This window comes from Osmerus mordax, chromosome 28, assembly GCF_038355195.1.
Source record: "Osmerus mordax isolate fOsmMor3 chromosome 28, fOsmMor3.pri, whole genome shotgun sequence".
Classification (NCBI taxonomy): Eukaryota; Metazoa; Chordata; class Actinopteri; order Osmeriformes; family Osmeridae; genus Osmerus; species Osmerus mordax.
Window position 1 is genome coordinate 504,821 of NC_090077.1, and position 16,370 is coordinate 521,190.

Here is a 16,370-nt window from a genome sequence, read left to right on the forward strand (position 1 = left end):
TCTCTCTCTCCCTCTCTCTTCCCCTCTCTTCCCCTCTCCCTCTCTCTCTCTGTATCACTGTCCCCCTTTCCCTTTCTCTCCCACCTCTCCCTCTTTCTCTTTCTCTCCCTCTCCCCCCCCTTCCTCTCTATTAGTGTATGGAGAGAGACAGGCGGGGTGGAGAGAGTCCCTCCCCTCTCTCTCTCCCCCCCCCCCTCTCTCCATCTCCCCCCCACTTTCTCTCCTGAGCTGAGGAGTCAGCAGGCCAGCTGGTGGTCTGGTCATGTGATATGAGGGTGGATCGTTGGGATGGCAACCAGGCGCCAGAGACGCTGTCCCCTGATCACGGCTCCCTACTGAGCACGCTCAGTACCATCAGTCTGTCATCAGAAATGATACAGAGAATTAACTCATCTGTGTGTGTTTGGGGGGGGGGAGGAGGAGGAGGAAGGGAGGTTGAGGGGAGAGGAGGAGGAGAAGTGGGGGAGGAGGAGGGGGAGTGAAGGAGGAGGAGGAAGGGAGGTGGAGGGGAGAGGAGGAGGAGAAGTGGGGGAGGAGGAGGGGGAGTAAAGGAGGAGGAGGAAGAGGAAGGGAGGTTAAGAGGAGAGGAGGAGGGTAGGCGAAGGAGGAGGAGGAAGGGAGGTGGAGGGGAGAGGAGGAGGAGAAGGGGGAGAGGTGGAGGAGGAGAATGAAGAGGTGGAGGGACAGTTATTTGTCTTAGGGAACCCCTTGCCAAGTAAAAGAGGGGGAGTTCGCGTGAGGAAAAAGTACTGTCCATGAGATGAAGTTACTATCTTCACTTCCCTTCATTTTATACCAGCGGCATTGTGTTGATGTCTGTGTTTATTGTTACTTTCCAAAAAGGAGTTTAGTGTGTGCGTGAGTGTGTGTGTGTGTGTGAGTGTGGGTGTGTGTGTGTGTGTGTGTGTGAGTGTGTGTGTGTACTAGGGGGGAGGAGGCGGTAGGGAGGGGAACACAGCCATTAGCATCACCCTGACCCTGTCATGTCTCAGCCAATCAGAAAGCAGCTCGCTGTCAGCAGGTGTCATCCTCACACTGTGAGATTCATCAAAGTGACAGACCGCACTGCACCGCATGACAGGGACATTTATCACACACACAAACACACATTTATCACACACACATTTATCACACACACACAAACACACATTTATCACACACACATTTATCACACACACACAAACACATTCATCACATACACACACCCACACTTTTAGCACACACACACGCATTCATCAAATACAAACACACTTTTTCTCTCTCGATATCTCATTCCTTTACACACACATACACACTGTCTCTCTCTCTCTCTTTATCACACTCCTACATGTCCTCACATTCCCTACTGTACACTCAGTCCTTTGATCCAAAACACAGTTCCACAGTCCGTCTCTATGCCAACCTCAACCATCTCCGTGTCAACCGTGACCTTTCACCTTTTGCACTCCTGTGAACCCGTCACAGGATGATATACTGCAAGATTATTGTCTCCATGGAAACAGAGACCAGAATCTGAGTGGGGTGGGGGGGGGGGGTAGTGGTGGTGAGGAGAGGGAGTACTGTATGACTGCAGGGGGGAGGGTAAATACATCCACACCACCAGACACACACACACACACACCACCAGACACACACACACCACCAGACACACACACACCACCAGACACACACACACCACCAGACACACACACACCACCAGACACACACACAGCCTTCTCGGCGACTTGTCCATCTGTTTATGTAAATCAACTCTGACCTCTCCCAGCCTCAGGCTATGTTGCTTGACAGTTAATCACTTGCTAATTGTGTATCACAGTGCGTGTGAGTGTGTGTGTGTGAGTGTGTGCGTGCGTGAGTGTGTGTGTGAGTGTGTGCTCGAGTGTTTGTGTGAGTGTGCGTGAGTGTGTGTGTGAGTGTGTGCGTGAGTGTGTGCGTGAGTGCGTGTGTGAGTGAGTGTGTGTGTGTGTGTGTGTCTGCCAGAGCGAGTCTGGCTATTGTTTCTCTTTGACTGAGATTGAGTACAATTGAACAGCAGGGGAAGAAGGGGAGAATTAAGAGAGAGATGGAGAAAAAAGGATGTGTCATGAATCTCAATGACTGACACAAGATATTGACTATTAGATTAACATAACAGCTCAGGATATGATCTCTGTTTGATAGAGGGTTACAGTCTTAATCAATAACACACACACACCCACGCAAACTGGTGAAGCTATGCCAATTTCCCTGTTGTTGTGTGTGGAAGAACCCCTTTGTGACATGTCTGAATGGGACAGTGCTGCCCTCTACTGTTTGCTGCTGGTACTGCACATACAGCAGCCAACACGCAGCAATGAAACAGATAGCAAGCTGTACAAAGAGCATCAATTATTTCTGTGTTCGTACGCGCATGTGTGTGTGTGTGCGTGTGAGTGTGTGTGTGTCGTTTGGGAGGTCTGGTGTCCCAGATGTCTCCTCTGTGGTCAGTGGGCTCTTCACTTGACCTTTGACCCCTCCAGATGGTGCCCCCGTGACCCCCAGCAGGATGTGGGGAGGTGATGGAGTCTGACAACTGTGCCACTCCGCTCATTGTGTGTGTGTGTGTGTGTTTGTGTGTGTATACACGTGCGTGTTATTAGCAGTGTTCTAATAATATTGATTTGTCAGTTGATCGTTTAATTTATTCAAGCGTTCTGCGTTTGGATGTGTACTGTACATGTGTGAGAGAGACACAAACAGGAAGCAGACACACACACACTCTTGATCATGCTCCAGGGGTCAGAACCATTCAGCAGTTCTCATCAGAAGGACCTTGTGAGTCTCCCCTCCATGACACAGCCTGCTCCGCCCACAGCAGACTAATGTATTCATTAAGACCATTAACCTTGCTACACTCTCCCCTCATTTCTAATTATCCCTCCCTTAAGACACACACACACTCTCTCTCACACACACACACATACACACGCCAGACACCCTCCCAGTACACACACGCTGTCTGACAAATGAGTGGGCTCGCCTCATCAAGCTTGTGACAATGTAAGCAGATGGAGACACACACACACACACACACACATACATACATTCACCGGTTGAATAAACGCCAGCATATGCTGCAGTTATTCACACAGAACACAAGGCTGACAAGCAGACTTCTAGAATTCAAGGAGAAGTTGACTCGTTATTGATTTGTCTTTCGATGCTTCTGTGAACACGTTTGTGTGTGTGTGTGTGTGTCAGAGGGACTGTGATGTATACAAAACATACCGTGTTCTATTTAATGATGCATGTTTATGATCCTTATCCACTTCCTGTTTCAGTAGATGACAATCCAAGCCACTGAAACGCCTCAGTAACATCTAGCTTTACAATGTAATCTACATCTGGGATCTATCCAATCTACATCTGATAACCATCTAATCAGTATTATTTATTTATTTCAGAATACTTAACCAATTTCCATCTACAATAAGGTCACATAACGTACTTTAAGTTCATACTATTATTTCTCTGAAATGTATCTCTGAATTTACAACATCCATCTCTGACGGTATTCCTGTGTTCATAGTTACCTTGTAGCTATCTTGGCTAATCTTTGATTTATCTCTACAATTCTGATATTGAAAATCTGTTTCTTTATTCTTCATATTCCGGGAATACGTTACATAACAGAAAAGCTATTTCTAAAACGTACGCAAACATCCACATTCATACAAGAGGGGTTTTCACGCAGATAAACACATGATAAACCATGCTGTTTCTGAGATTCTTCTGCTTAATTATCACCTGTAAACACACAAACACACATACGACAGAACAATTATGCGCATACTATTTTTACAATACTAATCATTTTAAGTACCTAACACCTTTCGTCTCACTATTTTTAACTGTTTTGAACGTTTCTGCTTCTGTGCCTGTTCTCTACAGCTGAACACGTTATGATTTGATCCATAACACAGTACACTCTTCCCCCGGGCTCTCCAAGGACTCCATGTCGACACATGAAGGTCCATGATCACATGCCATCTCTGATCTGAGATCAGCTTGGTCAGTTTTACATGACAGGTGAGTCCGATCACGTAGACATGAGATATATTGGTTGTATCTTGGTTGGGGTGGTTGTGGTTGCGGGGTGGTTGTGGTTGTGGTTGTAAGATGGTTGTATCCTGGTTGGGGTGGTTGTGGTTGCGAGGTGGTTGTGGTTGCGGGGTGGTTGTGGTTGTAAGATGGTTGTATCCTGGTTGGCGTGTGCGTATCATGTGCAGCAGATGAGGTTAGGCATTTTCTTGGGTGGAGCTTTGGAGAGAGGAGCCACTGACTCCTGAAGGTCATCTCCATGACCCTGCTTGGTGACCTCTCTGACAGGGAGGAAGGATGGAGAGAGAGAGAGACAGAGAGAGAGAGAAAAAGTGAGAGAAAGTGCGATAGAATGAGAGAAAAAGAAAGAGAGGAAAGTGGGAAAGAGAAAGAAGGTGTGACGGAAAAAGAGAAAATGAAAGTGTTCAAGATAAATCTGCACAATGGAAACGTGTAGTGTGTGATGTTGGCCACTAGAGGGGAGCCCGAGCCTGTTTCCAGCCCTACCTGGCCAGGTGCAGCACTGCCTCGATGATGTTGGAGCCGTCTTTAGCGCTAGTCTCACAGAAGAGAGTGTTGTATGTCTGGGAGAAACACAAAGTTTTACGTTAGCTGAGATGTTTACGTCTCACAGCTGCAGATCGTTCCTCTGAAAGGGTTCAGTCTCAAACCTCAGACCAGCTGGGGAAATACAGTCGACATCTTGGGTGTGTTTGTTTTCGACAACCTAGTGTTTAGTCAATCAACCGAACAGTGTCACAACGGAAGACGGGGCACGCTGTGATCCGATTCAAGCACGCCCCGTGAGTGTGGAAGTGGGCTCACCATGGCCAGCTTCTCTCCGTAGCTGGTGGGAATGCAGGTGACCCCTTTCTGAAGGGCAGGAGCACGACAGTCACACTTGTTCCCCACTAGCATGATGGGAACGTCATCCTGCGCCACATCCTGGTTAGGGGTCAAAGGTCAGGGAGGGATCATGCGTCTCAGGCATCATGAAAACAGGAGTTTTGTAGATGATACACACACACACACACAGACATACACAAACACACACACACAGACACACACACAGACACACACACACACAGACACACACACACAAACACACACAGACACACACACACACACAGAGACAGACATTCACAGAAAGATAGATGGACAGACTCACAGACAGATGGACTGACTCACAGACAGATAAACAACACACACACACAGACTCACAGACAGACAGACAGACTAAGAGAAGAGCTGTCTCTCAAACCCGAGAACTGTCTCCAGCGGCTGCATGTAAAAGAAGTCAAACAGAAAACAGACATGAAGAACAGAGCTGCCTGATGTTCCCTCTGTGCAGTCGGCCATCTTGGTACGCAAGGCCCAGATCAGTGCCTACCGGTCAGAGGTCGAAGGTCGGAGGTCAGACCTACCTCGATCATGTCCACCCACTCCCGCACGTTCAGGAAGCTCTTCTCGCAGGTGACGTCGTAGAGGAGCAGGACTCCGTCAGCGCGCCGGAAGTACGACTTGGCAATGCTGCGGAACCTGCGGGAGGAGGAGAACCACTCGTTACCGGAGCGCTCTGAGAGACACACACACACAGACATGCATGTACACGTACAGAAACACACACGCACACAAGCACAGACATGCATGTACACGTACAGAAACACACACACAGACATGCATGTACACGTACAGAAACACACACACACACACGTGTAGCATTCGCAAACAGGATCCCCAAAACATCACTTAACGACACACACATTTACAAAAATGAAGTGATACAAAAATACTTTTCCTTCAAATGCGTGCCACACACACACACACACACACACACACACACACACCTCTCCTGTCCTGCGGTGTCCCACAGCTGGAGCAGAGTGGGCTCTCCATCCACCACCAGCGTCTTCATCTGGAAGTCCACCCCTGAGGGAACACACCAGGGTCAGGGGTCAGGGGTCGTTAGCCTCCAAAGACCTAGCCTAGCTTTCCACAGCGAGCTACAGTGTGAGGGACGAGGCGAGCGTCGCAGCCAAGCTGGCACCGAGACGCCAGAGGTCACACCACGGTGTTCTTGATTTGATAGCCTGGCTCAACAGAGGCTATTTAGAGAAGTACTTTTTAATATGATATGCCCGTATCGATGAAGGTTATTTAAATAACTCTGTCTGGATTGGACAGCCTGGATCGATGGCGGGCAGGCGGGGTGTAAGGGGAGCCTCGCTCGGCCGAGGGGAGAGAGGAGAAGAGGGGAGAGAGGAGGGGGAGCAGAGGAGAGGAGAGGAAGGGAGAGGAGGGGAGGGGAAAGGAGGGGAGAGAGGAGAGGAGTGGGAGCAGAGGAGAGGAGGGGAGAGAGGAGGGGGATCAGAGGAGAGGAGAGGAGGGGAGACCCACCCAGGGTGGCGCTGCTGTGCTGACGGAACTCGTTCTTGCAGAGGCGGAGCAGGAAGCTGGACTTGCCCACCGCTGCATCACCGGCCAACACGATGCGGTAGGCCTTCTCTGATGTCATGTAGCCCAGGTCAGACGAGTCCTTCGTCTTCTCCTGGAGAGAGGGGGGAGGGAGGGGAGAGACGTGAGAGGAAGAGGGGGATGGAAATTGAAAGGAAGAACGTTTAAAAAGGAGGGGATGTGGATATAAAAAAAAAATAAAAAATCTCCCTCCCTCCCTCCCTCCAGTACCTCAGTAGAGATGGCGAGGAGGGCCTTCTTGCGGGTGTTGGAGACCCCAGAACTGCTTCTGCTGAGCGGTTCTGAGAACTTCTGGTCCAGAACCGACTCACAGTCAGACCCCAAAGTCATCACATCCTGCATGTCCCCTGTCTGGATCAGACCATCTTAAGTACTTAAGTAGTGGATGTGTGTGTGTGTGTGTGTACGTACTTATGAGTGTGTGTGTGAGAGAGTGTGTGTGTGCTCACGGCCCACCTCCACGTCTGAGCTGTCCCCTACCACGGTGTCAGTTTCCTCGGCCATGCCCCTCCGCTCCTCCCCCTCGTGCCCTTTGACCTCTGGCTCGGAGTCATAGCCAGCGTGCGAGCCTCGCAGGGTGGATAGGCCGCTGTCCAGGCAGATCTCCGGGAGGCTGTCCACCTCGAACTCACAGCTGCCCCGCCTCATGGGGTCGCACAAAGCCAGGGCCAGGGTGTCCATGCTGGGCCTCCGGCCCCCCCTGTACAGCCCCCCCAGGTCCTCCTCCATGCCTGGGTGGAAGTATCTGGGAGAAGGGGTGGAGGGGGGAGGGAGGGGTGGAAGGGAGGGGATGGAGAGGTGGAGGGTGGAAAGGAGGGGGGGAGGGAGGGGTGGAAGGGAGGGGTGGAGGGAGGGGTGGAGGGGGGGCCGGAGGGAGGGGTGGAGGGAAGGGGGGAGGGAGGGGTGGAGGGAGGGGGGGAGGGAGGGGTGGAGGGGGGGGGTGGAGGGAGGGGTGGAGGGAGGGGTGTCTCTATCATTTCAGGGTCAAACCCCAACTGTCATCAACTCAACCTCACCTGTTGCTAACTTGACACCAGCAGCATCTATTTAAGCTCTTGAAATGTGAAGACAAACACATACTAGTCTTTCTGTTGGCACATTCAAATCTTCTGTGCAAACACACTCAGCCTAAGAATGACATGTAATATACATACTGTAGACATGACCAGTTTCTGAGCACACACACACACACACACACACACAAGGACTAACCAGACAATCTACACTGAAACTCTTCTAGGTTTGAGCTTGTTTGAGTCTTCTTTGAGTGAAAATATCTGTTTACAGTAGCTGGACTGAACACCTTCAGAAACATTGAATTCTACCGTGTTCAAATGTAACCTCCCACCTGTCCAGGGAGACCTGTGATTGGTCTTTACCTGTCCAAGGGGGAGGAGTAACAGATGCTTTTACTCCTGCTCATCGTCCCAGCAGGAGAAACGCTGCTGCCACGCTACAACAACAATAACAAACACAACAACAACAACATCAGGCCTGGGACAACGCCGGTGTATGTGCGTGTGTGTTTCAGTTTGTGTGAGTGTGTGTGTGGGTGTGTTGGGGTGTGTGTGTGTGTGTTGGTGTGTGCGTGTGTGTGTGTGTGTGTGTGTTGGGGTGTGTGTGTGTGTGTGTGTGTTTCTCACCTTGTTGCTCTTGCTGGCGCTGTTCTCCAGGGCAGTCCTCAAGCCATCGTTACTGTCATGAAGCTTCCTGTTAGCTGTTCTGCACACACACACACACACACACACACACTCACACACACACAGTACACACACAGGACACACACACACACACACACACACACACAGTACACACACAGGACACACACACACAGAGAAAAAGGAGACAGGAGGTTCAGGTGTGCTTACTGCTTGCCATCTTACTTCTGATTGGTCAGCGGGACTTACTGCAGGATCTCGATCTGTCTCTCCAGGTTGTCCCTCTCCTCAGAGAACACTGTCATCAGCGCCTCGTCCCTGCAGGCACAACACCCTCATGAGCTTTCAGAACACTCATTAAGCACTCATCACAAGCACACATGGCTATAAGGTTTCATAGCTCTGTCATAGCAACACAGCGCTATCCGAAGCACGTCTTGACACACGCAACTCACTCTTAAACGTTGCCTGGCAGACTAACATACACAGAATGTCACGCTTGTCACCTGTGACCGATAAAACTGAAATGCTTTCACATCACCGAAAGCGCACATTCAAATCTGTACTTTGAACAGGAGGAGAGTTCAAGGGCACAGCTGGAGACTAAGAGCAGTGTTGGTCTTCGTGCTTTGGTTGCCAGGTTACCAAGCAGAGGAATTCTTTGTGTGTGTGAGGTCACACCAGGATATCCTGTTACTGGTTGACAAAGACATTCCCCCAGGGACCTGTCAATCAATCGTGGAGGCGGGGCCTGGACAACGCTCAGTCAGCTATTACCCTGGTTGGGGTGTGTGTGTATGTGTGTGCCTGTGTGCGTGTGTATGCCTGTGTGTGTGTAGTTTTGTCATTCTCGCTGTGTCCTAAACCACTTTCTAACAATGAGCCAGGCTGGGCTCCAGAACCATCAAGGCCAAACATCTGACCACTGAGTGTCTGATCTGGTTAGGCTCCATGAAGCAGTTACCACACTGGAATCCAGAACAATCCATCAACCTGTCAACTGTGCTCTGACTGACTGTGTCCTTCACACAGTAAAAGGACCACGAACAATAGCTCAACTGTACACTGTGTGTTGCTAACGTCAGGTTTGAATCTGTCATCGCACCATAAACACACTGTCAAAAAAACTCCCATACATTATACATGAAGTTGCATGTATGTATTTGTAGTCTTTTAACTGCGTGAGTGTTCCATATGTAGTCCATATGGTCCCAGATTCAACCTACACACACATATCTTGTCTCGGGCATGCTGAGGATATTACAACAAAATGTATTCTTTTTCGCTGACAGGAGGGGGGATTTGAACCTGCGACCTCTTGATCTAAATGCTCTACCTCTCTCTCTCTCCCTCTCTCCCTCCCTCTCTCTCTACCACGATCCTGCTTTTCTGACCGTTCGCTGTTGATGCTGTGGTCGGTCAGTTCGTTCTTCAGGGAGTCCAGCTCGCTCTTCAGGCAGGCGATGTTGGTGTGGGACTGCAACAACTCCTGCTTCAACCGCTGGTTCTCCTGGAGGAGGAGAAGGAGGGAGGGAGAGACAGAGAGATGGAGATAGAGACACAAACAGTGTGTGAGTGAGACAGAGACACTGACTGGAGACAAGGGATGAAGGTAGGATCTCTCCTGGTCATGGAACAATCTGAAGACCTGATCTCACCAGGGTCAGCTCGTTTATCTTTCTCTTCAGAGTCGAGCTCTCATCCTTCATATTGATGTTGTTGAACTGCTTCTCTATCTGGTGAATCAGAACACACGCCCATGCAAACGCACGCACACACACAGGTCATGACACCATCACCACCACCTCTCAATTAAAACAGGGTTTAGATCAGCTGATTGGTTGACTGATACCTTCTCCACCAGCCAATATTCGAACTGGCAAACAGCTCATTGGCCGCTCGGCCGGATGGGCTGACCAATGACAGCGTGCGATGTACTCACAACCTGCATCCTCTGGATCTTGAGCTGAAGCTCACAGACCTCGGCCTCGTACTCCCTCCTCACCTCAGCCAGGGCTGCCTCCGTACGCTGGGCCGCCTGTGGGGGAGGGGGGGGAGGAGGGAGGCGGGGAGAGGCAGGGAAGGAGGGAGAGAGAGAGAGAGAGAGAGAGAGAGAGAGAGAGAGAGAGAGAGAGAGAGAGAGAGAGAGAGAGAGAGAGAGAGAGAGAGAGAGAGAGAGAGAGAGAGAGAGAGAGAGAGAGAGAGAGAGAGAGAGAGAGAGAGAGAGAGAAAGTCAGTCAGACACACAGGAGAGACTTAAGGACTGTTTCACTGTTGGGTGAGTAGTTGGGTGACTCCAAAAGCACCTCAGAAAGTGCGTGTGTATGTGTGTGCACTGCGGTTATATGACTGTTCCAGCTGTATCAGGGCCGAGGGTGTGGAACCTGGATAGAGGAACAATAAGTTCTGGGTTTGATGACTCGAGTAAATGACTGTAAAGATAAGCGTTATGTACACATTGTTTAGATTCATTCTGGGCGTTATGTTCGTGAGTGTGTGTGTGTGTGTGTGTGTGTGTGAGAGAGAGAGAGTGTGTGTTAGAGAATGCAGGTGAGTCTGGGAGTAGAGGCTTTTTCTGAGACAAAGCAAACAGTAGCTCATGAACAAACAGAGCTGATGAAATCCCTTACATAACACCCCCCCACACACACACCCCCCCACCCACACACACACACACACACACCCACACACGCATGAGAAAACATATCTGTTCTCTCCGTTCCCAAGAATGGATGTTAAGTGAAATCGTGTATCCAGTTTCCATGTAGGAACACCTCACTGGAACCACCCCCGTAATCAAGCTGAGTTAGTAAACAATGAAATAAGGAAACAAGGAAATAAGGAAATAAAGAAACAAGGACATAAGGAAACAAGGACACAAGGAAACAAGGAAATAAGGAAACAAGGAAATAAGGAAACAAAGAAATTGAACTTTTGAAGGATGGAACTTTGTTGTGTTCCAGCATGGAGGCGTGGAGGTTAGGTGAGAAACACAATCCACACTGGTTTGTGTACCTGTGTGCGTGTGTGTGTGTTACCTGTGTGTGTGCGTGTGTGGGTTACCTGTGTGTGTGTGTGTTACCTGTGTGCGTGTGTGTGTTACCTGTGTGTGTGTGTGTTACCTGTGTGTGTGTGTGTTACCTGTGCGCGTGTGCTGTTCTCGGCAGCGTGGATGCGGTGGTCCATCTCCTCCTCCATCTCACTGAGCTGCATGGCGGCCTGGTCCTGAGCCCTGACACACCAGCACACCTTCATCATCATCATCATCATCATCACTGAAACACCATCATCATCATCACTAAAACACCATCATCATCACCACCACCATCACTACATCATCATCATCACCACCATCATCACTACATCATCACTATCATCACCATCACTAAAAAAACATCATCATCATCATCTCTACAACACCATCCTCCTCCTCTCTCCTCCTCCTCTCTCCTCCTCTCTCCTCCTCCTCTCTCCTCCTGCTCTCTCCTCCTCTCTCCTCCTACCGTTTGACGGCCAGAGCCAGGTTCTCCATCTCAGTGTTGTGCTGTCTGATCTCCCTTGTGAAGGTCATGATCACCCTCTCGTACTGCGGTACCAGCCTGGGCTCCGTCACACGGATGTTCTGGTACAACGTGGCTGCCTGCTCCGCCCTGCACAACATCCACCACACCAGGTTATCACCACGGTAACACCACGGTAACACAACGTTGATGCGATGGGGCAAGAACGTTAATATGACATTTACATTTAGTCATTTTGCAGACGCTCTTATCCAGAGCGACTTACAGTAAATACAGGGACATTTCCCCCGAAGCAAGTAGGGTGAAGTGACTTGCCCAAGGACACAACGTCATTTTGCACGGCCAGGAATCGAACAGGCAACCTGTTGATTACTAGCCAGATTCCCTAACCGCTCAGCCACCTGACTCACGGTAACACAACGTTGACGCGATGGGGCAAGAACGTTAATATGACATAGAGAGGGAGAGAAGTCCTTCAGGTACACTCACCTGTCCTGCTAACACACACTCACCTGTCCTGCTAACACACACTCACCTGTCCTGCTAACACACACTCACCTGTCCTGCTAACACACACTCACCTGTCCTGCTAACACACACTCACCTGTCCTGCTAACACACACTCACCTGTCCTGCTAACACACACTCACCTGTCCTGCTAACACACACTCACCTGTCCTGCTAACACACACTCACCTGTCCTGCTAACACACACTCACCTGTCCTGCTAACACACACTCACCTGGGAGCTCAACAGGTATCCAGACAGGCTGGGTGACGGAGCGGAACGTCAAGATTAACCGTGTTCAGCTTCAGTAGCTTGTGAGGTGTTTAGTTTGGACGCACGCACACACACGTATGAACTGCATATACTGTACAAATACATTTTCCTGCTTACAGTAGATGCTTCTAGATGTACATGAATGTGTATGTGTGTGTAAAGTGAGGCACCACCCTGTCCCGTGACAAGACACCCGGCTCATCTGACAGTGGGTCAGGTACCGGCGCTGAGTGTGTTTGCGTTTGACAAGGTGACCACGCAGGTTCTGAGCCCTGAGCATATAGACTTACTGTACCACTGTCAATACCCAGGAAGAAGGCAGCGTCACACAAACCCACCAGGCCCCGCCAGGCACCAGGTAAACGCTCCATAACATTTCTCTACAGGGAAGGAGGGAGAGGAGGAGGAGGGAGAGGAGGAGGAAAAGGGAGAGGAGGAGGAGGGGGAGGAGGAGGAGGAAGAGGGAGAGGAGGAGGAGGACGAAGAGGGAGAGGAGGAGGAAGCGGCAGTAGGGAAGGATGAGGCAGGAAGAGGAGGGAGAGGAGGAAGAGGATCCACCAGCTGCAGTTCTAATGAGCTCTACTGGGCCAGATGACACGCTGTGGTAATCGATGTTTCTTATGTGTGGCCGTGACAGCGCGAGGCTCAGCCCCATGACAGCCCTGCGGCTTGCTCGCCTTCTCTCACTGTGACGGCTCCCGGGGATCACTGCCGGTTGTTCGGGAGACTAGTCTGTTATACGCACTTTACATTGTCGGTTTGAACACCACTCGGCCTAAGGAAGTTGTACATTGTATTGCATCTTGGGTTACACTCCTGTTACGCTGTATGAACTGCGTTTGTCTTGGTGCTACATCCTCCCAGCACGAGATTTTGTACAGGTGGCTGCATTTCTATGGCCATGGTTGAATGGTTTTAGAACTGATTACTAACAGGCGCACACACACTGGCGAGCCAAAACACAACACATAATAGCTGGCAAAGAAAAACCGGTTAGAAAGGTAAGCAGCATGACTTTTCTGCAGTGATCATTATCAGTAACAAAGAAACATGATGTCGCCAACTGCTAAAGTATATATTGATAACATTAATAAATAATAATAACTCGGAACAACAATGCTTAACTTGACCTGGGTATAAATTTCGCGTGGTCACCCATTCGTGTCTGAAAGTCCTCCCACGCCAAAGACGAAACATCCAAACTTTCGCTGTCCATGTTCCCGCTGTATTCACTCTCGCAGATACCGTAAAAACCACGGATAAACTCTTCCAAGTTAATGGTACCGTCTCTGTCGGTGTCCAGTTGTGAAAAGATGTGCTTGGACTCGGACGTCGAGACTCCGAGATCTGAGCAGATTTTCTTAAACTCCCTTTTTTCAATCCGCCCCGAATTATCCACATCATAGGCGTGAAAGAGCTCACACAGTCTATCTCGACGGTCGGTATCCGTGCCCGGTAGCGACATACTTTCCGGAGCTCAGGAAAACCCCACGAGCCAGACCCCCGAGGCAAACGGCAGAGAAACCACCAGAATGCGCCGAGGGCAGGCCAAAACGATTGGATCAACCTTCAACACCGAGAAAAAAAGAAGTAGGTTATTGTAGCTTGGAGTGCTGGATTTTCCAGGTGTAATGTCCTCCGGATACGAATAAGTTCATAAGGTAGTGTCTTCTCCCGGTTTGGTGTCCTGCGTCCGGTGCTATGCTTCTGTTACCGTCCCCTTGCTCACATAGCCGCGCACTTGGAGAGGCAGAGCAGGTGTTCACGAACCTGACTCACCTGTTTCAGATCCCCCTGTGTCCCTTGAGTCACCAAGTCGCGACGTGGACATGAAGAGTATCAACAATGTCCGGGCGTCGTGCCAAGCGCAGTTAGGGAATTACTGAAACCTGTAACCCTTTAAAGAAACGGCTCAGTAGAAGTTTTTTTTTCTTTCCCACGGCGTCTTTAGAAAGCATTTACTTGGTTAGGAGGAATGTTGATGAAAAGGACTATTCAAATCTATCACATTCATTGAATTCATTGTTATTCTGGTTGTAACGTAATTTAGGGTTAGAGTTTCCTATGAACGTACAGTTTGGCTGTCTGGGATGCCACACATAAACAGACATGGATGGCGCTTGTTTTATCATTTTTATTATTATGCCTGTCTTTATCTATCTACCTAACTACATGTTTTGATGGACTTCTGAGGTACAATTGTGCCAAAAATGTAATAATTATCAAACAGATGTCCAGAATTTCAAACATTTTTCATTTTTATGTGTGTTTCAGGTCTAAGGGTACAGTTGAACTTTCGGATTTATATTGTTGATTTGTCTCTTAGTGGGGACATGGACACAGCCATAGAGATACAGAAGCCTCAATCTGGAGAGAAAGAGAGAGAGAGAGACAGAGAGAGAGCGAGAGAGAGGGAGACAGAGAGAAAGAGAGAGACAGAGAGAGAGAGAGGGAGAAAGAGAGAGACAGAGAGATATAGACAGACAGACAGATTGTTACTGCATGCCCGTGTGTGTGTGTGTCTGTGTGTGTGTGTGTGTGTTTACCTCTTGCAGCGTCTGCAGAGTTTGAGGATGGACTCCATGCTGACCAGACAGAAGCTCAGTTTGATGGTGAGCAGGTGCACGCTGCAATAGCTGGCCAGCAGGTTCACCCTTTGTGGTGTGTCCACACACACATGCACACACACAACACAAGTTAGGCCATTACAAAGCAATAAAACGATCCATAACAGTTGTGCGTGTGTGTGAGGGTGTGTATGAGAGAGAGTATGTGTGTGTGTGTGTGGTGTCCTACCCCCTGCTGCCCACAGCTGTGGAGCTGAGGTCCAGGTGCTGAAGTCGTTTACAGCCCAGAGCGACGGCCTGCACACCTCCGTCTCCCACCTCCCTGCAGCCACTCACATCCAGGGACCTGTCACACACACACACACACACACAAGAGTGAGTACATGCTTGTGTATATTTGTGTGGCACACCAGGCTTGGTCGGGTGTGTATGAGCATGTGAGTGTGTGTGATGTGGGGGGTGTAGGTGTGTGTGTGTGTGTGTGTGTGAGTGACCTGATGTAGGGTGTGACCTGATGTGGGTGTGTGTGTGACCTGATGTGGGTGTGTGTGTGACCTGATGTGAGTGTGTGTGTGTGACCTGATGTGGGTATGTGTGACCTGATGTGGGTGTGTGTGTGTGTGACCTGATGTGGGTGTGTGACCTGATGTGGGGTGTGTGTGACCTGATGTGGGTGTGTGTTTTTGACCTGATGTGGGGTGTGTGTGACCTGATGTCAGTGTGTGTGACCTGATGTGGGGTGTGTGTGTGCTGATCCTGTGCAGACTGAGGTCCGTGACCCCGGGACATGAGCTGAGGGTCAGGGAGCAGAGGTCAGGAAGCTGCTGAAGGGCCAGGTCCACCGTGACATCACTCACCTGGAGCAAGGGACAGGAAACGCATCACTGTACCAGGAAGTGTGCTGTAGTTACTGCTTAGGTAGGCACACACACATACATAAACACATACAAACCCTCAAATGTGATCACGCACACTTACAGCGTGAAGTCCAGTCAGGTTGAGTGTGCGCAGGTGTGGGAGTCGTGATGTCATCAGAGTGAGACAGGAGTGGTTGACCTTGGGCACCTGTCCAAGGTTGAGGTGCTGTAGACCAGGACACTCCTTCGCCACAGTAACCAGGCAGCAGGCACTGACCGCCAGGCAGCCAAACACCTCCAGCCTGGACAGGCTGACACACACACACACACACACACACACAGGAGTCCCAATTCATTCACACACATAACAAAACAACCCTGTCTATCTTTCTTTCTGCAGCCCACACACTCACACACACACTCACACACACACCCTCACCTCTGTCCATGTC

General features: G+C 49.9%; 1 protein-coding gene across 2 annotated transcripts; it reads right to left on the reverse strand.

Annotated features, from left to right (window-relative positions):
- Positions 1-3,259: 3,259 nt before the first annotated feature.
- Positions 3,260-14,274, reverse strand: rasef (RAS and EF-hand domain containing). Of its 2 annotated transcripts, XM_067231597.1 has the most exons (17): positions 13,625-14,274; positions 11,696-11,842; positions 11,334-11,424; positions 10,135-10,230; positions 9,851-9,928; positions 9,587-9,702; positions 8,442-8,510; positions 8,178-8,256; positions 7,914-7,987; positions 7,015-7,279; positions 6,745-6,885; positions 6,457-6,607; positions 5,907-5,988; positions 5,484-5,598; positions 4,885-5,004; positions 4,567-4,643; positions 3,260-4,340 (listed from the first exon to the last, which is right to left on the reverse strand). In XM_067231597.1, the coding sequence occupies exons 1-17, from the start codon at positions 13,957-13,959 to the stop codon at positions 4,238-4,240; spliced, it is 2,139 nt and encodes a 712-aa protein (XP_067087698.1). In that variant the 5' UTR covers positions 13,960-14,274; the 3' UTR covers positions 3,260-4,237. The 2 variants fall into 2 exon arrangements, with proteins under 2 accessions (XP_067087698.1, XP_067087699.1); XM_067231598.1 differs by lacking the exons at positions 3,260-4,340; positions 4,567-4,643; positions 4,885-5,004 and adding an exon at positions 5,174-5,340.
- Positions 14,275-16,370: the final 2,096 nt, after the last annotated feature.